Here is a 22,342-nt window from a genome sequence, read left to right as displayed (position 1 = left end):
TATATATATATATATATATATATATATATATATATAAAGCTATCATAAATTCATCATAAAATCAATCATAAAACCTATATTTTCTTTTTTTTTTTCAATATCGACTTAGTTACACTCAAAATTGAAATAAGTTAACCTCGATTATCTAACTTATTTTAAAATTAATATTTCTATTTTAATATAATTTTAGAAATTTTAAAATCAATCAAGCAAGCTTGAAACAAGCCGAATCAATAATATTATCGAATTTTTTGAAAAATGAGGAAAAACCAATTAAGATGTGCCATCCCATAATACCCTATTACTATGAGTATTCTCGATAAATTGTTCAATTTTTTTTGAAGTGAAAAAAAGTTAAACTGTGCCTAACATCTTTTACTTCGACCAATGGATGCATCTCTTTACAGCTCATTACTCCAATGTCAAACATTTATTTATTTGTTGTTGCGTGCAGAGATCGCATAAAAGACACGCTCTTCTCCTTCTCTCACTTTTACGTCTACGTCTATAAATGCATTCCTCTCACTCCAATCAATAGCAAAAGCGAGTAATCATTTTACCGAGACCCCCCAAGGCACGTGACGGCCGGTCGCTTTCCGTTCCATCAGCGTCTTACCGTCACGTGTACCTCGGTGAGGGAGGGCTTACGGTCGTAGCACAGCGGCGTCGGCTGTCGTGGCCGCCGCACGCGAACCTCGCACCTGTGGGCTGTCGTCCCCCCTTGGATGATATCATTTGCGTGGCTTTCTAACACTGGAGCAGATCCCAGTTGTGATGCAGAACTAATACATGGATAGTTGTGTTTTATGGGAGACATCAACAATCTACTGTCACGATGGATGTGTTGCTCATGCCGGAAATATACTCTCCGTCAGAGCTCCAACTAAACCTGCTTGTTCTTTAGATCTGTTTGACTTGTTTGATTTGGGGGATCCTTCGATGGATTCTTACTTCGTATCAGCTGCGTCCAAGTATCCGACCAATGTCAACTATACAACATTGTCTTTCATACATCAATCAAGTTTTCCTCCACAATAAATTGCTAATTTCACATTAAAAAATGATACGTAATTGTCCGATAACACACCTGACGTCTGATTGCAAAGAAAATAACCAGAAGTTGCCCATAAAATGTGGAAAAGCAAATTTCCAAATTCTTAGTCGCCCTGCCAAACAAACACTTGAAAGGTAATTTGTCCAGTGGAAATTTTCCTTGGTGTATTTTTGTTGCCACGGCACCATGCCATTAACATACTGTTTCAGTATTCCTCTACAAATTATAGTAGATCGGCATGCATATCGATCGATCAGTTAACAGCACATATTCAAGCTTATCTTTGCATAGCTATTGATCTCTATAAGTTTGTTACAGTGAAATAGTCGTTAAATAACAATGATTGGGTTCAAACTACCATAAAAAGAGTTTCGCTGCGGAAGGTTGATGCACAAAAACACATCAGAAACCGTCCATTTGTGATTTCCCAGTTCTATTTGACAGGAAAGGGTTAGCATATGTGAGACGACAGGCATGGATGCCTCGTCCATGAAAAAGCTCAAGGAATATTTACAGTAGAATTCAATATCTCGGCTTCCTTGTAGGGGGACAGAGAACATGTACTTCCATGTAAAAACCTATAGTGGCGGTATGATGTATGAATCAATGCGACCAAGAAATCTCAAGTCCTTTGTACACAATGCCAAACCTAATGTCCTGCAAGGTAGACCGTAAAACTTTGGTGCTCACAATTGACATTAAACTTGGATCTCTGGGTACGTTCATCATGGGCTTGTTTTACTCTGATGCCTGCAAGATGAACATTACCCAAAATGTGTAAACTTCCATTGAAATGGCATGTCAAAGAGAGCACCATATTCTTAGGATATTCTATGATGACCGTGATCGCAATTAAACAAGCCTAATATGCAAGTAGTCGGTCATAGCTATTGCCTTTACGAACAAAATCTATTTAGAAAGATTAACAGCTCAAAGATAGCAGTTGCAATAGTTAGTTGAATAATGGCATTGATGTATCATTGACACCATATATGAAAAATTAGTTGAATAGCTAGTAAGAAGGTGCACCTGAACTTGGTGCAAGAGTTCCTCGAGTTCTTGAGTTATCTCTTCAAAAGAGGGTCGTTTAGAAGGAACCTCGTCCCAGCATCTCTGCATCAAAGCTGCTAATCTAGGATGCATATCCTTTGGAATATCTGGCCGTAGGCCCTGGCATCACACAAGTATCAGTTATACAATATTATTAAGCACCTTAACAAAAAGTTTATTGCTTCTGAACAAGTATCTTAAACAAAGGGATATGCAGGTCTAAAACAAGCTAGCCATCTACAAACTATGCAATAAAAATCAATCATATCTTACCCATCCCACAAAAAACTTGATACTCCAAAAGAAATTAGTGTGAAGCAAAGCAATAACAAAATTTTCTATCCTTTCTATGATTATTAGTTCTCTTGAAGCATTCTACAAAAGCTATAACCTCTTTCGGGTGTCCAAAGTGCATTTTAAAAAAGGGCAATCATGTTACTTCAATTTTGCATGAAGGTATCAGTAATTGGAACTTTTTCCAAAATTCGAGCAGGTGTAAAAGAATACATTTATCCAGAGTGTGAGAGAAAAGAAAGACCTGTCTTACTCCCAGAGCAGCTTGCAAGGGTGTCATATTATCATATGGAACCTTCAGGACAAAAGAAACTTTTTACTTTTACAGATATTAACATAGGTCCAATTTCTTGACCACAAATCAGTATCTTGAAGTAGGATGTTTCTCAAATGCTTACCCTTGATGTTGCTAACTCCCATAGAACAATTGCGAAACTGAACACGTCTGCCTTATTATCATAGTGTTGATGGTTTATAACCTTCAAAAACAATAGTATAAAAGCACATTATAAACAATAATTTTTGAAGCCGTAAAGGCACAGTAGCATTATACATAAGGTGTAAAATTTGTTAAGATTCATCCAGAGATTGGAAGGACCTAAATGTGCAGAACTTTATGCTTTAACACCTACATATAAGCATTTACCATAGTCATCATCATGATAAAAGAGTCAAGCTGTTGCAATTCCGAGAAAATGCACAATTTTATGTTTTAACTTATACATATTATCACTAACTATGGCCGTGATATGGCCCATGACATGTAAATATTTTCAGTAGTAACAACAATTTCCAAAACCCATGATATTTTACTCTTTTTTGAAAATTTGCTTTCCGTATTCCTTCTTCCCACAAGGATTCATAACCTCACATTGTAGGTAGAAACAAATCTGGAAATTTTAGCAGGGAAAAATTTTGCACAGACTTAGAAACATGTTAGATTCAGTCAGGCATCCAGGATATTAAAATTTCAAATACATTTGAAATTAATTTACCTTGTTATTATTGTCATTTTTTTCTACTAAACTGGTATCTCTTTGATGGGCATTCACCATTATGCTCAAATTAATCATAGAACCATCAGAATCTTTAAAAATCTTTACTGTCTCATGGTTTCGGATTATAAAATCAAAATAAATTCATCTAAATTAAAGCATTACCTCATTGTAAATGATGCAATTAATTTTCTCTCAAGCATAAATTCTTACAATGTTCCATTTGGTTCCAAAGATAATTTTTGACAGCCCAAAAAGAATGGCCACATGCATGATACACCTACAAATATAAGGTCTAAGGAGGATCAATGCATGAAATCTTACCCTAAGTGGAGAGATTGTTTTTGTTACTCAAACTCAAACCCTAGTCACTCAGATCACAAGAGCAACTTTACTGTTGTACCAAAGCCCACCATCTAAAACATTTGATAGTATAAACCGACATATGATTTTACAGTTGTAAATCTTGTTTCAATCAAATTGTTCCATAATCTAAATCATTCTGTTTGTGGCAAACATTTTAGCCCGAAGCTAATTTTTTTGTATTACAAAGTACAATGACTGTACCATTTCCATACAGTTTGCTCCCACACTCAGAAATTTGGTGACTTTGTATCAGTTTCGCCAATCTTGCTGAAATACAATGATCACCAACGACCATGTGCACTAGAAGAACAAAGACATTTGATATCATACATGGTATCATGCAATTTATTCTCCGACGTGATGTTTTTTTAATTTATAACTAACAGAATTTATACTTTTATATAACATTCAAGAAATAATCAATATCATCATCTAGTGACCCAATGCTGAAACTGCATTTTGTGTTTTGATGACAGAATTTAAGCAACCAAGTTAGTAGAAGTCACTAAGAATGACAAGTCTGCTAAAATTTAATGGTAAGAGAAACTCAAAGACTGAGGTAAATTAATAAAGTGTAAATCAGTTTTTACTACCAGGTGATAACAGCAAAAAGGACAGTCTATAAACAGAATAAACCTACCTCAGGGGCCATCCATCTGTATGTACCAGTTTCAGCAGTCATGACTCCCTCTTGATTCTGAAACCGAGCCACACCAAAGTCACCCACCTTTACAACCTACATTGATTAACGAATTGCAATGGAATTTATCAAACAAAACAAGATAGCATTACCTCATGGAATTCATTAATTACATTAGCATTATTAACAGAAAGAACAGCCACTCGCCTAAATGGGTGTAAAGATAGATTCCTGTAACTCAAATAAATCACTACAACCCCAAACAAATGTCAAAATGCATCTCTTCAACTAAAATAAACACTCACAAGAACAAGCATACAAACAAACAAGGGCAAGAAGAATATTCTGGACTAACAAACTTACAAACTGAAGCCATAAATAAGAACGGAATCCACTGAAAATCAAATTAAATTTATAGGTTTCCTGAGCAATGGCTTGATTCTGTGTCCCCTTTCCATTTGGAAGAGGTGACATGTAACTTCAGTGAGATTTTTCCCCTAGTTATGGACAAGTACATTATTTGGAAAAAAATGATATATGACATAATGAAATATACACACAAAACTAAGGTGGCATCAAATCTGAGTGATAATACAGGATAAAAAAGAAAAAAAAAAAGCTGCATACACTGTTGGCATCCAACAGCAGGTTTGCTGTCTTGAGATCCCTATGAATAATGTTGTTTTGGTGCAAATAGTCCATTCCTTTGCAGATATCAATGGAGAACTTCAGCAAGTGTGGGAGCTCCAAAGATATGTGCTCCTTATGTAGATGATCATAAAGGTTTCCACCAGTCATGTATTCTGAATAAAAATTATTTCACTTGTAAGCAAAGAATTTAAACAAAATGTTAACAAGAAACACTGAAGTAACAACATGCTAATAAAATTGGCGGAAAGAAAAATACCGTTTTAATGTCGTGCTCACTCTAATTATTAACAAACTAACCATCGACAGTTTGTTGCAGTTTATTGTTTGAAGAAAATTTACATCATCAATGGTAGCAGTGAAGCAGCAGCGGTGAGCCAACGACATCATCAAAACAATAGCTAGGCAGTGGCATCTTATACAACGGCGAAACAGCAGTGGCAACAGTGGTGAAGCGGCGATGGCAAGGCGGTGACATCTTACGCGAGAAGAGGGCTCGTGTTCACGAGACCTAATCTCTCTCTTTTTCTTAATGCTGATTTGGACAAGGACCCCACCATTTCATTGATTTTTTTATTAATTTAACTAGACCACCTGAATGGGGTGGTTCGCGTATCGGCCCATGCCCGGACCGGTACATACTTGCCCGTACTGTACCATTTTGGGTGGTACAGCAAACATTGATCCCATCTACCCTTTAATCAAGCTTTTGTTATATAATTCCAGCAATCCTACTTTACCAAATTGAACATATAAGAAGCCTAAGTTCTTCACAAGCCAACAATTACTCTTATAATGAGGTCCAGTCAGCCAGAACTCAAAAAGTCTCTTCAAAGAAAAAATATATTTTAATGAATAAAGAAATACCATTGAAGAAAATTTACTATTTCAGCTTAGGAAGAGATAATTACTGTGCATGCAGTACAGGATTAAATTACCAGAAAAGAAAAACAAATACAAAGATTTATAGCAAACTGCAGCACCAAGATCTGGCCATTTGCTTTTACACATTGTTGATGCTTCTGCTTGTCTTTTTTTTTGTTCTCTGCTTGTCCTCTAATAGGATTAGGAATTTGGTTTTAGTTTGTTCTTTTGGTTGGTTGTGGTATTACCCTACACAAAGCTCAATTCCGGAGAAAGATCCAAATGGATGACCTCAAATAGTTGGGACAGACGAATTAAATTAATTTCTTTTGGACAGACAAGGGAACTTAAGCATTAAAGTCAACAACAGTAAGCTTCACCACTGGATGTGAACCAGGTCTCAAGCTAACCTTTAAAAACATATTTGGACCAAATTTAGGCTTGAGCTCATTTGAGCCATTTCCAAACCTATATAGTATTTTTGGATAGTAGATACAAGGTCACAGCCCTTGATGAATGAAGCACAGCAACAATAGCTCAGCCATCATATCCCGAGATCATAACCTTGGTCTAGGCCTACTGTATAGATTATGAGCTGTAAGAAACTTTTAACAAGGTCCCAAGTACTGGTTGAACTAGCATGTAGAAACTGATATTTATAAATCTGATTTTTTTTTTTTTCACAATTTTCTTTTTCTGGTGAAGCCGGTCGGTACAGGTTGGGTACATAGCTTGGTATACCAGTTTATCCAATTGCCAAAACTGGTATCAGATAGGGCCTCAAGAAGAATATTAACATATCTTTTTGGAGAGGTCAAAGATACTAGTTTGGTTTCTAGAGAAAATTAGTGATGCAACTATAACCCAAAAGGAAAAAATCTAGTGTTTATAGGTCTGCTACAAAATTCTAATATAGCCATATTGAGTCACCAACATGATTTGCATTGAAGCACTGATTAATGTAACATATCCACTTTTACACTTTTCAACAATCTATCGGTCTTCTTTATGCATTTAATGTTGTCTAATTCTGTACTTCTCTTTCCTCAATTAACAAGTTTGTTTGTATCCTTTATTAGATGTGGAAGTGGTCTGTAGGTAAAAAAGTTGCCAACTAGCTCCTTTAAAGAAGGGGACTTTTCACACATTTCCTAGCAGAGTTGAGAATAATATATTTGCCAATACAAATCCCAGTGTAGCATACATGTCCTGTCAAATATTATGATTTTCCTTATATAACCATTTGATTAAAAGTTATATGGAAAATTCAGGTTAACCACTAGCAACCATGGTTTTTTAGTAGCTAGTCTAAAATTAAAAGATATAAGAGAATACAAAACAACCAAAATACACCTTAATATTTTTTATCATCATAGTTTTGAAGCACCAAATTGATGATTATCAATTCCAATTAAAGTTTGAAAGTCAACTATCAAATGATAGTCGACTGATGAATATGCAAGTTTCTTGGTCTTGCAGATGCTATACTTAAATCCAGAGAGATAAACATGAAAAATTATTGAAGGGATACTTGTTGCAACTTTGTCTTCAAAGAAAATTAGAATGCAAGCAAGAAACTGACATAAGGAGAAAATACACATTGAACTTTTATTATAAAAATCAAAGAAAATATTTAATGCTGTATGAACTACTTTAACTTGAAGCACCTTTATCTTTTTCTTACATAATATCTAGACTAACAAACTAGATCTAGCACACTGATATATCAAACCCAGACAAGTCTTAAAATTGTAGCAGAGCTACAAAATACTAGATTTTTCCTTCCAGGCTATATGGCTAACCTCATCATTCTTTTCTGTCACATCCAGGTTCAGGTGTTGCAAGAGGTGGATGCTAATGTGTCTCTAGGAAAAGTTAATATTTAGACTATTATAAAAGCCAGCTGCTAGCCTTCTGAACTATCAACATAAAGATACACTTGTTAATAGTTTTTTTTTCTACATAAAACAAAACAAGAAACCACAACATGAAAAGTCTAAAAAGTTATGACTATTTGACTAAAAGAGCCTTACATTCTAATGCAGTTCCTCATAATTATATATAATAGGATCTGCCGTACCATACCGTACCGGCGTTTCGACCCGGGCTCGGTATTGGTACGGTACGGTGTACCGCTCGGTACACCCAGGTGTACCGAGCACTGCAGTACTGCTACAGTGCAGTGCGGACCGGTACCAGGCGATCCGTGTACCGCTGACCTGCCGGACCAGTACGTACCGCCCGTACGATCCGGTATGGCAGACATTATATATAGACTGTGAAAGGGCAGGACAGAGGTTTATCTCATAGTGCTAGAATATAATCCATCACACAAGAAAATATTTTGATACCTCTCATGGGCAAACAAAAAACTTACCTGTCTGTCTACACAGATGTGTCAAAATGCTATGATTTTACTATGACACATAAATGTACTGATGTATTCTTTTTGCCTATAATTCAGGCAAACATAATATTATAATCACATTCTAGTGGTGTAGTTTAACTTCAAGTACTAACAAGGAGCGGGAAAAAGCATCATACATGTTGTTAATTTAATTAAGAGAGAATGACTATTGAAGACAACTTTAGCAAGACCACAGAAGAGTTGAACCTTTAGCCAAAACAGATGTTCAAGAAGGCCCAAAAGATTGTGCCTAATATGTTCGATCTATTTGTTATCAAGTACAGAAGATTAAAGAAGAAATCATAATAAATTAAGTAAGACGACTAAAGTGAACAGTGTATCCCAAGAGTGTTGTCTGACTGTTGTCTGCACCTCATCATCCCAGAACGTAAACAATTTTACAGAAAAATACAATTAGAAAACAGTGTATCCAAAGAGACAATGTGCCATGAGGATGGTGAGATGAATATGTGGATTAGTAAAAAAGAAAGAGCAAGAGATGTTTGCAACTGTGAATTACTGAAGGTGATAACTATCAAAAATAAAATGAAGGATGCACATTTAAGATTGTTTAGACATCCAATAAAGATCCAGAAATCAAGTTTCAGGACACCAACTAATCCCAAGGCTTAAATGAGGCATAAGTTCAGACCTTAACATCATGGCTTCTGGATTCAATAGTATCATCAATTCATCATAAGATTGATGATCATTGTCATCCAAATCAATCTAATGAGAAGCAAAAAGAGAAAGGAGAAAAGGAATAAATCAGAAAAGAGCATAGCAAAATTGAGGGCTTCGGAAGGCTGGTGATCTGCCTTTAGGGTGATACATGATACATGCATGGGCCTAGCAAGGACGTCAGGGACTTTAGTGAATGGCTTTCATTAGCATGTGTTTCTACCCATCCTCAAAGGACAACTTCTAATAACTTAACCCAGGTGGTATTCAGGCTCGGGATGTGACAGTCACTACTGAAAAGTATTAGCATCAAGATAAAAGTGAATCTTCCGCTTAACATCCACCTAATACTGGTACGAGCTAACTTAAAGAATGAAATAATGCCCTTTCTTCTAAACCGTGAAAAAAAAAATTTGTCATTGTCAATTTAAGATTTACCTGTTATTATGCAAAGTTCTGTAGGCTTCACACATGCACCTAGATAGTGAACAATGTTTTTATGGTGAACTCTCCTGAAATAAAAAGAGACTTCAGAACAATAATGACTAAGTTGACATAGTATAATAGGAGTTATAAGACTTTGAAAGTCTCAAATGCAGTTATATTTATGAAACACCTTAAAATATCTACTTCTTGATTAAATTCCAGCAACAAAGCTTCATTTAGCTGATCAGCTCTAAGAATCTTCACCGCAACATCCTGACCCAAGTAAGTTGCACGATACCTTTATGAAGCGTCAAAACACCAATACACATACAGTTAAGATATAAAACTATAAGACAAAAGGTGAAGAAGCAGAAGTAGCAATATCTCATAAATTTCCAGACTTACAAATCTCCACAAGATCCACGTGCAATCTTTTTTCCCATCTTCAAAAATCTTCTATCAATTTCCCAATCAACAACCTTTGATTGTGAACCCAGCACCTTTTCGGTGGACGAACAACGAGATGCGCCAGACAAGGAACCCTATATTAATCCCAGAAAAAAGAGCATCATTCATTTTAAGTATTGCATCATTGATTAAGCAGGAACTGCTAAATGTTTAAATATACAAAATTTTGAAAATATACAAAGTTCTTCTTTTTGACACAAATAAATCCAATAAAAAAAGTAAAAGTAATTTCTTGTGGAACATAACATAACTATACCTCATTATATGCAATGGCTGCAGCATCCAGCTCCTTCAGCAAACCATCTGTTTCCTGACCACACCCATTGCAAAGTCAGCAACATTTTGGCTTGGAATAGATCCCTGCCATTAGAAGAAACCAGGATCACAGTGCCCTTTATTAATTTAAGGGCCCATGTGAACATAACATAACCTGGTTCGTGGGCAGAACAGAAGGAAACAGCTATGCCCAGAGGAACCACACATTACAATTAGAGGATTAATTTGTGCAACATATAACCAGACAAACATAGACAACAAGGATGCAGTAGGAGAAATATGCAGTGGAACTGAAATAATATAAAGCGAAAACCATAACAGTTAGTCAACCTCCACTTTCACACTGTCAAGAAAAAACTACAATTGGTTGAAGATATTAGATTAAAATGTGTTCTAAATGGTTAAAATTATCTCAACCTCTAGAATGTTCTACACCACAAAAAAACTAAGATAAATTGGAAAAGCCTATAGTGCAGGAAGATCTCATTATTGAAAACTTATTTTAGTCAACTAGAGGGCCGATCCTTTAACAGATTCCTTCTCTGCTGAATCGTGTATCAATTGGTGACATGTCCACTACAGGTGCTTTGTTTCATGTGATTGAGAATTATGATACGAGTCTCAATTCCAGGTGACTTAAACGTAAAATTCACTTGGAAGTAATTTACAATGCAAAGCATTTCAAGAAATTATTTCTGTTATGTGCACTTCTATTGGTAAAACAGAGGAGATGCTTGAAACAACTAGCAGAAAGACAATAAGCATAAATGATCACTGCACTAACTACCAAGGATTCTACAACAAACACAAACATAAAATATGCAAACTATAAAGATAATTTGTTTCGTGCAAGGAGACTAAAATTCAATAATAATCGCTGAAGCTGTGATGCTTAGGGATGGCTTAAAGATTGCATCGTAGATTTTGATACAGATTTATAGCTTAAACAAAATAAGAAAATATTGTAGACTTTGATGCCGCCAAAAGGTACATTAAATAATGTCAAATCAAACACACACACACACACACACACACATATAACTACCCTAATATACCATTTAATTACATCTATCACAGATCAATTTGGTGGATATATAAACAAAGGTACCATATAAGAATAAAGTAGAGATGAAGGAAGAATGAAGCAAAGAAATAATCTTTTACACGATAAGCAGAAGGTCTAACAAGATATCAAGATAGATAGAGGTAGATGTTAGTTGACTGACAAGTATAGGGACTTTGAGTTGCCTTTTTCTGAACGTAGAGGTCCAACAACTGACATTTATTCAAATAATGGACTAACAAGGATAAGACACAATGCCAGCTGCAACATGGAGCAATCAATCTGGTTAAGGCCATAATCTATCAACTAAATCAAATTAAATATAAATAAATCTAGTTCGGAAGCCTCTTTACCATGCAAATGTTCTCTTTTTCACACAAAAGGTTGTTCATGTGTAAACTTCCTCTACCTTCTTAGTTACACTAATTTACATGATTATTCCAAAGGCTGTGAATTCACAATCAGTAGCCTTTTTTTTCTAATTTTCATGCATAGCCTTGGGCAAGATTGACTATAAATAAAACAATAAGACTTCCATCTTGGCAAGGAAACTAAATGAGTACAACTCAGCTGTTTAAATAACTTTTTTTGTGGCCACAACTTATCCAGGAAGAAAAAAGAGAAAAAGAAAGAACAAAGAAAGATTACCTCTTCTGGCCAACCATCAACTTCAAACACGTCCAAGGAATAACCATCAGTTGTTGAAAAAACATGAGCTTCACGGATGTTCAACCCAATGTCGGCAAGCAAAGCAGATAACTAAAAGAGTAGATTGAATTTAAACTTGAAAAAAATGTAATGAGAAACAATGGAAGTAATCATAATAATTCACCTTAAACTTATGGAGTGAGATATTTATGTCAACCATAAAAAAGTGTTTATGAAACATCAGTTTGGAAAACAGGAGCAAAGGAAAGAGAATGCAATCCTCATCAGACAACTTTAGCAACACCAGTATACAAAATGTATTAAAATATCACCAGTGCATTTAATATAGATCACATACTTGATCTGTTTCTCTATGAAGGACATCATCATCAAGCAGGTAGAATATGTAGTTGCATAAAAGTTTTGGTTAGTTACTACCTGGTTCCTATGACTAGCTTGATAACCACCATCATACAATTGACCCATATCTAGTATCTAGAGCTTCATGGAACCATCTGCAAAAAGCTGAACCACTTTGCAAATTGGTGGCACCAGTTAGTTCAGTCTAACTCCAAATATGGGCCCGCGATGCTCCATCATGAGAATCTCCCACTCCTAGGAGGTGGCATCGGTTAGTTCAGCCTAACTCCTAAGGAAGGCCTGCTATATCAATGTTCTATCAGGAGGATATTTAAGCCTATGGCTCAAAAGCTTTGTTATTAACTGAGTAGGATTCTTAAGCCAAGAGGAGCATCTTGTTTCCAAAAATAACATCCAAAATGAGAAGGGAAGAAAAAAAGATTATTGCTTTTTTTAGTGTTAGATTTTGCAACATTGACTTTTTTCACCATTTTATCAGAAAAGCACATCCATAAGTATGGAAACAGAAAAGTCATGGTTCATTGCAAGTCAACGAGGATAGACTCAAAACGGTAGGTGATCAAAATTCTCTACTCTCGATTGACATGTATAATTTGAATATCCATAGTTCACTGTGAGTTTTAAGGGGAGTTTCCATCTCTCTCTTTGGACAAGAACTAATCCACAAAGCCTGGAATTAAACCCATTGACCTCCAAAAAATGAATTATGAAGAATGATAAGGCTTAATGTACGAAAGACTAGAGATTAAACCCATTGAACCTCCAAAAGATGAACAATTATAAAGCATGTGAAGGTCTAATGTACCAAAGGGCTTTCCCCAAAAATCTTCGTTGCATTGCCCAAATAAGCCAGAAACACTATTGCACTCTAGTGGTCCATGGCTCATGAATTACTGTCTTATTAAGACAGAAGATATAGGAAACGACAAAGGACCAAGGTTTAAGATACTGCTCAGACGAGTACAGTCTACGTGGTACATTCCTACCCAACACTGGGCAGTATATAGACCTCCCCTTACCCAAAGTATAAACCCAAAGAAGGTCTGGACCAGGTTTTGATGATCGTTATAGTCAGGCTCGCCTGGCCCATAATCCTGTGAACCAAACTGATTAAAAACACTGGTTCAGCAGTTTTAAGGTATTGAATCATTGAGACCCATCACATTCACCACACTGAGCGAGCAATAGAGAACAGAAGAGAGGAAGAAGAAGAGAAAGAACATTTACTGACCTTAAACTTAAACAAAGCAAAGTAGAAGAGGAAAAGAAAGAAATAACCCGTAAATCATTGTTCTCTCCTTGTTAATATTTTTTACTCATATGTACAGGGTGGTAGTCTGCAGTACACCTCCCAGTACCATGGTATCATACTGTTCCAAAAACCAGCCAGTATATAGTAACAACCTGTATCGAAAACCTTGCTAGGAACAGTTCACATTATTTCAACCTTCCAAGAATTGGATCTTTCTGCACAATCTATCTCGGAAACAACATATCTATTCATCTGCAGGTAGCAGGAAATTTTGAAGTATTCATGACATCAATCTCTTGTAAAACTAGAATGCATCCCATACCACAGTTACATCCCTAGATGAGATCCTTATGATGTAAAACAGGGTTCCCCATATAGATCCTGAAAGGCTGAAACCTTTTGTAATGTTAATCAGGTAATCATAATTCACCTGTCTGAATGACCCAAGGATATCTTCATTTTTAACCAGAAAGATATCTATTCTCATAAGCATGCTTTGCAAGAAACTGAATTACATCATAGTAAACAATTACAAAACTTGTGAATCCCAATAAAAGTTGGAATAGTTTTATCATTTAGGAACTTGACAAGAATACTGGCCTTTCGAAAGTAAAAATATATGTGCTATAATATAATTTTTTTGTTATTTCAGAAGGCAACCATAAATGATCTTCACAATCACAACAATCTGTCATACTTATTGGCCTATAATTACTTATGCCAAGATCCAGATCTTTATTTGGATTTAGCTCAAACCATTGAACCATTGATCACTAAACCATTAGAAGTCATTTATGATTTATCACTTAAAATTCCCTGGAATGTAAGCAAATAAGTTCCCATATATATGTATGTATACATACATATATATATACATATACATATTTATATACATATGTATACACGTATATACATATATATATATACACACATACATACACATATATACATATATACACAAATATAAATATATAAATATATATATATATACACATATACACACACACACACACACATGTGTGTGTGTTTGTGTGTGTATATATATACATACATACATATATATATATATATATATATATGTATGTATATATATATATATATGTATGTATATATGTATATATGTATATATATATATATATATATGTGTGTGTGTACATATATGTATAGATATACATATATATGTGTGTGTGTATACGTACACACACACACACATATATATATATATGTATATATATATATATATATATATATATATATATATATATATATATATATATATATATATATATATATATATATATATATATATATATATATATATATATATATATATATATATATATATATATAGTGCTGAAGTTGACTGGTTTCCACCTTTTCTGCCACTAAGGTTTAGGGGTCAAGTCATATACAAAAACTAGTTATTTTAGATCTAAAATCCTAGAAGTTATATTGAATGAAACCATGTTTTCAGCTTTTGGATGGTGACAACTATTTATGCAGGAACAAGCAACCATGTCAGAGAGCAACAATCTATTTATGCTTCAGTTGCTTGGCAACCATTTAACTAAACAAGGGATATTGCCCTACTTATAGATCAATGGCAGAAAAAGAATCATCTAGCCAATCCCAAATAGTTGGGACATTATGTATTATTGTTCTTGTTATACTTTAGTTGCTGGCAAAAGCCTATTCCTTACATATGTGCTCCAAGTTCGCTTAATCACTGTATGTTCATCCTACCGGTACTTTTTTTCCATTACTAATCTACCATTCAGCGACTCTGTCAAACATTAAAATTTCTGGAGGTGCAAACATCATGTGTATGCTCATTTAGACATTTAACAAAGTTTAATCAACAATGAAGCAGTTCTAGGTGCTTGTAGGGAGAAGAATGTGGCTGAAATGGGAAAATCAGTTCAAGACGTCGAGCAGGTAAGCACATCCACAGAAAAAGCTCTAATCGGTAGTCAGAATATTATATCAGAGATTACAAATATAAAGGCACATGTGTATGACATCTAGTACATCTGGTACCCTAGCTTTTTTCTATTTTGGTAAAAAGGGCTAAAACCCTTACAAGGATCAATATAACCCTGACCAGAAACATCAAAGTACAAGCAAGCACAAGAATTTTGGAAATATCCAGTGATTGCCCACAAATATTATGCATTACAGTAGATGTTGCACACTAATGCTGGCCATTATGCTAATGAGTAGATAATATTATAAGGCTAGAATAGTTCCTATCAGCTTCAAAATATTTCAAGCACCATCAACCTCCGCAACTAAATTGTTATATAGGTTATCTCACCAAAAAGGCACTGCACAAATGGTGATTCTTTGTTGCACAGAAATCTTAATAGTGCTACTGTGGAAGCATATGCTAAGCAAATCATCCCAGGAACAACATGTATTTCCCCCTTTCCAGAGGATGTCAATGATGAAGAAACTGTAAACAAGAAATCTCGATAGCAAATCTATAGTGCAGAAACATGAAAAAAAAGACAGATCTTATGATTCTGAAAAGAAAAAATCATCCTACCTGGCTAAGGAGCTTGGGCTTGTCAATTGATGAAAATATTATCTCATGAATCGGCACATCCTTGATATCATGCCTGCACATGACAAAATACAATTTTCTTAGCAAATAGCTAAATATAAAGGATTTCTCATAAGTTTTTAAATGCTGATCAAGGTCTTGATAAATGTGGATAGGTACAATGCAAGCTAGGCACCAAAATACACCACGGTCGCAAAATACCCAAGGCACTAGACGGTCGCTTAGGCACCAACCAAAGCGAAGCGAGGCACTCCCGAATATTAAAATTTAAAAATATATATTATGTTTGATAAATATGATCATAAAAATAAAATTGACACATTAAATTAGAATCATATAAAGTACCAAATTACATTATCCATCTTCTAATAACAAAAAATGTCAAAATAGTGAAGTTTAACATCAAATTCAATGATCATCATAATCAACTTCATTATTCTCAAACCCATCATCTTCCTCTTCCCCTTCAATGTTTTTATATCAATGTGACATTCCTACCTAAGTGAAATTAGAACTTCTAAGTTCTAACTCCTAACAACGCACCACCTCATGTTGGTGCAGCAAGTCAATCAACGCAAGACTATTACCCATAAAATGAGAAAGAGAGGACTAAGGAAATGGAGAAGTAACCAGAGAAAGGCTGCAGAGGAAGGTGGGGAAGGTAGAAACCAATGACAAACGAAGCTGAAGACGACAGCAAACGAAGCTGTAGTAGTGAACAAAGCTGCAAACGATGACGGACAAAGTTGCATAACGAAGATGAGCCTTGTGTGTTCAAAAAAGTACGTGAGAGTACTATCATCTTCTTGATGTTATATGTGGATGACATCTTAACCATGGAGAATGATGTAGGAATGCTCTCCATAGTAAAAGCTTGGCTCTCTAGACATTTCTCCATAAAGGGACAAAGCGAACGAAGCTGTAGTGGATAATGAAGTTGCTGACAATAACGAGCGAAGTGAATGAAGGCGACGGACAAAGCATACGAAGGTGATCGACGAGTAATAGGGTTTCACTTCGTTGATTTCTTTCACTAGATCAAGCACGCGGGGTGTGTTAGGGTAAGTGATATTACTTGGTTCGATTGAACTAACTTACTCGCCCAGTCGAACCAAAGCTCGAACTCGCCTAATTTGGCTTGAGCACACGCCCGAGGCGCCTAGCACTTGGACTGAGGCGTGTGCCCAAGCAACGCTATATTGAAAAGCCTCGCACCAAGGTGTTGCAAGGCGCTCGGGTTTCGCCTCGCCCTAAGGTGTTGCATGGTGCTCGAGTCTCACCTTGCTCGAGCATCTAAGTGCGTGCCAAAGCACTTTTTGAAAACACTGGATATCATGTGGTAGATTGAACCCATACCACCCAATAACACTAGAAAAAATAATAAAAGGTAGACCAAGCAATTTCATGCTATATGGTCCATTATCATTGTTGGACCGGTAAATGTTGATTGGGATATACTAATTGGACTGATAAATACCATATGGTATGTAACAGTTTGACAAGTATTTAGGCCATGGTATCTCAAGCAACTAATGGAGAATAATATTGAGAACATTCAATTTCGCATTTTATTTACTTCGCTCTTGTTTTACAATTCCAAAGCTTGTTCCAAAGTGGTAGGATCTCATGCCACCTCACATACTGGCCCCACCTTGGCCAACAGTAGTAAGGGCTGGGCCAGCCCCCTTAGAATCAAGACGAAGCAAGAAGAATCCCTAGGTGAATTGGTTGACTGCTATTATCAAAGTGTTGATTCTAGATTATTTTCTAGTTAGAATAGGAGTATTTAGGATTTTCTAAATAATTCTATGGTCTTTTGGCAAGATTTGTTCTTAATTTTAGTAGATATTTTAAAAAATGTCCAGAGTCATTTCTAAGCTTATTTGGGGTCTAAGAGGTACAATATAGGTCTATGCTAGACAAGTTGTGTTAACAGTTAGATGCATGTTTTAAGAATTCAAAACTTCTGTCTGCCACTGTGCAGTTTTGCAGAGTGGCAAGTGTAACTTTTCTACATCAACCTCCATACATATGAGAACTTGTAAGGCCTAAAGGTCATGGAGTCAGTCTTGGCTAAATAAAGAATTCCATTTTGTAACTAAATTTAAGCTACCAGAATCACTTCTGTTCCTTTCTCACATGAACCTTGTCCATGTCAACAAAATGGACTATTTCTTGAGTACAGGATTCCTTCACAATTTATGCCATATTATTCTCTATCTCTTCACTGAGCTCTCAATTTGTTCAATAATAAACACTGTTGTGTACAGAAATTTAAAAAAAAATATCTACATAAAATGAAAATCAAAACTGGAGGTCAATAAATCTGAACTATAAGGGTTTAGCCAATCATTTAACTTTTCAGAGTCCTCCAGATTTGAAAAACAATATATCTATATGACATTTGACTAGTAATATAAGTTATAGGAATTCATATAACTAACATGTAATTAATGGTTTGAACTGAGTCTCACTTATGAGAACTTATTGGTATAATAAGGCATATACCTCATAGAATGAACCTCCTTTGAATCTCTGATTTCTTGAGCAATATCTTTAACATCTAAATTCAGATCTTCAAGCTTTGAACAAGGTTCAAATTCAATTCCCCGGTCTCTGTTTCTTCCAAACTAATTAGTATCAGTTAGCAATATAAAACAAAAGTATCACAAGAAATACGAAAGAGCAAAAAAGTTTGTGCGACAGGTGCAGATCAGGCAGAATTGAACAAAATGTATCAGTTAACTTCAAACAATCAGAAATACCTCATAGTAGAAAAGATTTTGATGGGTAGAGTACCTTAAATTTGGCACCATGTCTCCTTCATGGACAATATCACTATATCCTTTTCCATTTGAATCAATTCTCACAGATTGTTGCTGGACATCACCCTCACATGCACCGGTCCGAATGCACTACCCAGTATGACATAAAACAGACGAGAATTACTAACAAAAAGTAATACTTGGGATAACACACACATTCAGAATACAAAATCCACAACTTTTGTAAATACAGCGGGAGTCATGTATTGTCAAGGCAAAGTTATAACATTCCAGCCATACGAAGTTACCAATCACATGAAAATTTAAAGGATATGTCATAGCTGTCTATCCTGAAGGATCCGATGCAAGAAAAAACTTGTCTTCATTTGGCAGTTTCATGAAGCAAACAATATCTGGTTAACAAAAAAGCTGCAACATACACTGATCATAACAAGTATCGCCTGGCAGTTTTCACACGACATAAGGTGAACTCATGACCATAAATCCCTAAAGCAGTCACATAAAGTATAGCACATGTGTGGACTTACTCAAGTCTGCTTAAATTGATATATGAGATTACCTAAAGTTGGGAGAAAGCACTTATCGGCATTGATCACACTTTGCAAAGTGAAAAATGACCAAATTGATAAGAGTGTCTCAAGTGTATATTTTAATTACTTATTCTTTTTGTTGTTTGCCCTAATTCATCCTTTTCTTTTCCTTTCTTTTTTGTTTTTCTTTGTGTGTTATGCCTGGCTATAAAAGCAAAGTCACTCTTCCTTAGATACCTACATCATGGTATTTCATGGTTGAATCAATTTAAAAAACCTAAAGTTAGTGATTTATCAATAGGTAATGTTGCTCCAATACCTAACCAAACAGCAACTGCGGTACCAATCAAAAAGCTTGTTGTAGCTACTGGACAACGAAATGAAATTTGAAATTTATTAACATTATCCAAAAAGTACCATCACTAATCCCGTTGGTACTGAAACCATTAGAACAACACCTAATGATTTATTGGGTACTGTGACGAGTATTTGAAATTTAACAAAGATGTGGATGCTACCTACCTACAAATAGAAGTTACATATGAAAACACTAAAAGCGAGACTTAGACAAGTGCATTTAAAGAAGGATTGACTACATAAAAGGTTTGCTTAATTGAACGTTAGGAAGAATGAGAAATTTGAAAACAAAACTAAAAATTGATAAGTGTGATCAAACATGTAGCAAGTTGTAAGATAGTTGATGAAGTAACCAAATCACAATACATTGTGTTGTGTAGTTGCTGATGATGTTCCTAGCAATCTTTAGTATAAAATAAATAAGGTCCAATGATAAAAAAAAAAAAAACATATGAGATGAGAAAAGCAGGGCAAGATAAGCCACAGCATCTTTTGCTCACAACAAAACATATGATCGGAGTTAAGTAATTATATAAATCATGATGATCTCCTGTAGTAGTCAACTTTTTTTCTCTAAACAGCCACAACTGAGACTTGATGCAATCATCTAGAGCATGTTTGCTTAACCTGAAACAGAAGTCCCCAAAGCAAGGATCTATGACCCTGGTTTTGGTAAAGCTATTGGAATGGTACAGTACCGAGCAACATACTGACCTACACTGTCCATTATATTAAAAATGCAGTATAAAATACCAATATCAAGCTACATGTTTTGATATCGATGCTTGGTCAAATTGGTAAATAATAGTCAGTACGTGCTGATCCTTGACTTAGGTGTGAATAATAAGCACAACAAAGTTAAGAAGAATATATGCATAAACATGGTGCAAGAAACAGATCGTTTTTATTTTAGACCATCACACTGAGAGATTTGACACATTCTTCATGGTCTAACCTGTACTTGAAATACCCTCAGGTAAGAACCACAGTTTCCAAGGCTCTCTTGTGACTAACAGGGTAATTTTAGATGGTCCAAAAGAATGTCATAGTTCATATTGACAATTACAACGATCGAGAGCTAAGTAAGAGGTCAATGATAGAAGGACCTGATGGAAAGACAAGCATACAAATCATGAAACCATATAACATTTAAAAATCATATTTGATCAGTTCCACAAAACCTGCAACGAAGCATGTAATGAAAAGGGTTGTATTCATGACAGGCGTTCTCTGGTACCTTTTGTACCTTCATGAAGCGGACATGGAAGATCGGTCGTTTGTCTGGGTCCTCAGCATCTGCAAGAATCTTCTGATGCAATAGCACGTCCTCTACTCTTTCCATGTTCAGATCAAGCCCATATCTAATAAACACATCATACATGGGATAGTAACAATCCCGATAGCGAAAAAATTGGAAACACAACTTCACCTCTTAACAATTTGTTAAACCAATCAGCTCAAACATTACTAACTATAACACCTAACGCGCCAAGACTGCAACTATACATCTTCGCCTCAACAAGTTGAGAAAAAAAGATCGATGTTAAAGTCAAGGTAAAGACTCACAGGATACTGATCACGAAGCAGATAACACAAGTGATCCGACTCAAACATCGAACAAGGGAAGAGTCATAAAGACAGACAAAGAAGCAAGGGGGCGGAGAACCTGAGGGGCAAGCGGCTGAGGTGTGCGTCGAGCAGGTCGCGGAGGTTGGGATTGGATATGACCTCCTCGTTGCCGCTGTCGAGCAGCCGCTCGTAGATTTCGTTCCTTAAGGCGTCGCGGGGGGAGAGGCCGCCGAGGGGCCTCGCGGGCGACGAGCTCTCGCCCTCGCCTTCGTCCATGTCGGTCGCGGGGCTGGAGCTCTGAGGCTAGGACTCGGAAGCGGAAGCGCCCATGTCCACGGACCGAAGCTAGGGTTCCGAATGAAAAGGGAACAAGAAGAAGGATCTCCGGCAGTCAAGGAATACTGCAAAGCGGCGGAGATACCGGAGGAAGTGAAGCGGAGGAGAAAAGAAAAGCGCAGAATGTTTCGGCGTTAGTGGAAAGTCCGAAGAGACGGCCTAAAGAAGGATTTTTTTATCCCTTCCTTTCGGATAGGAGCAGCCTTACGATCGCCATGTCACGTCCAAGCCCTCTGCTTCCTTCCTTTTGATACATTCCTTCCGAGAACGAACAATTCCCCCACCCGAAGATATTTCATCTTTTTAGCCCCTGATATTTTGTTATTTTATTTTGCTCCCTGACAATTATATGAGTTAATTATACATTATTTCTTATAATTAATTATTTTTAATATTCTGATTTTTATATTTTTTTTAAATTTTAATTAAAATCTTTATGTTAAACTCATTGCTCCAATAAAACTCTTCTCTTTCTTAATATTTTACTTTCGTAAATATTAAAATTCAAAAATATAGGACTGAAATATTAAAAATAACTAATTATAAAAAATAATCTATAACTAACCAAAATCACATACATAAAATCTTGATATAACTACATAATTTTATTATAAAATCATGATATTATGTAAATCCCATGCACATTTTTTTGAACTTCAAGGATCTCTCTTTTGTTAGGACACTGACA

At 35.6% G+C, this 22,342-nt stretch overlaps 1 protein-coding gene across 4 annotated transcripts; it reads right to left on the bottom strand.

Annotated features, from left to right (window-relative positions):
- Nucleotides 1-1,322: 1,322 nt before the first annotated feature.
- LOC135616609 (serine/threonine-protein kinase STY46-like) lies at nucleotides 1,323-21,897 on the bottom strand. Of its 4 annotated transcripts, none has more exons than XM_065115972.1 (16): nucleotides 21,416-21,897; nucleotides 20,996-21,110; nucleotides 18,876-18,991; nucleotides 18,585-18,698; nucleotides 16,059-16,131; nucleotides 11,881-11,991; nucleotides 10,150-10,203; nucleotides 9,831-9,967; nucleotides 9,616-9,723; nucleotides 9,438-9,511; nucleotides 5,027-5,202; nucleotides 4,400-4,495; nucleotides 2,797-2,877; nucleotides 2,643-2,693; nucleotides 2,084-2,224; nucleotides 1,323-1,804 (listed from the first exon to the last, which is right to left on the bottom strand). In XM_065115972.1, the coding sequence occupies exons 1-16, from the start codon at nucleotides 21,592-21,594 to the stop codon at nucleotides 1,793-1,795; spliced, it is 1,638 nt and encodes a 545-aa protein (XP_064972044.1). In that variant the 5' UTR covers nucleotides 21,595-21,897; the 3' UTR covers nucleotides 1,323-1,792. The 4 variants fall into 4 exon arrangements, with proteins under 4 accessions (XP_064972044.1, XP_064972045.1, XP_064972042.1 ...); XM_065115973.1 differs by having other exon boundaries at nucleotides 18,585-18,692; nucleotides 21,416-21,895; XM_065115970.1 differs by having other exon boundaries at nucleotides 20,987-21,110; nucleotides 21,416-21,893.
- Nucleotides 21,898-22,342: the final 445 nt, after the last annotated feature.

Source organism: Musa acuminata, chromosome BXJ2-7 (assembly GCF_036884655.1).
Source record: "Musa acuminata AAA Group cultivar baxijiao chromosome BXJ2-7, Cavendish_Baxijiao_AAA, whole genome shotgun sequence".
NCBI lineage: Eukaryota > Viridiplantae > Streptophyta > Magnoliopsida > Zingiberales > Musaceae > Musa > Musa acuminata.
This window is presented reverse-complemented; position numbering and strand designations above follow the sequence as displayed.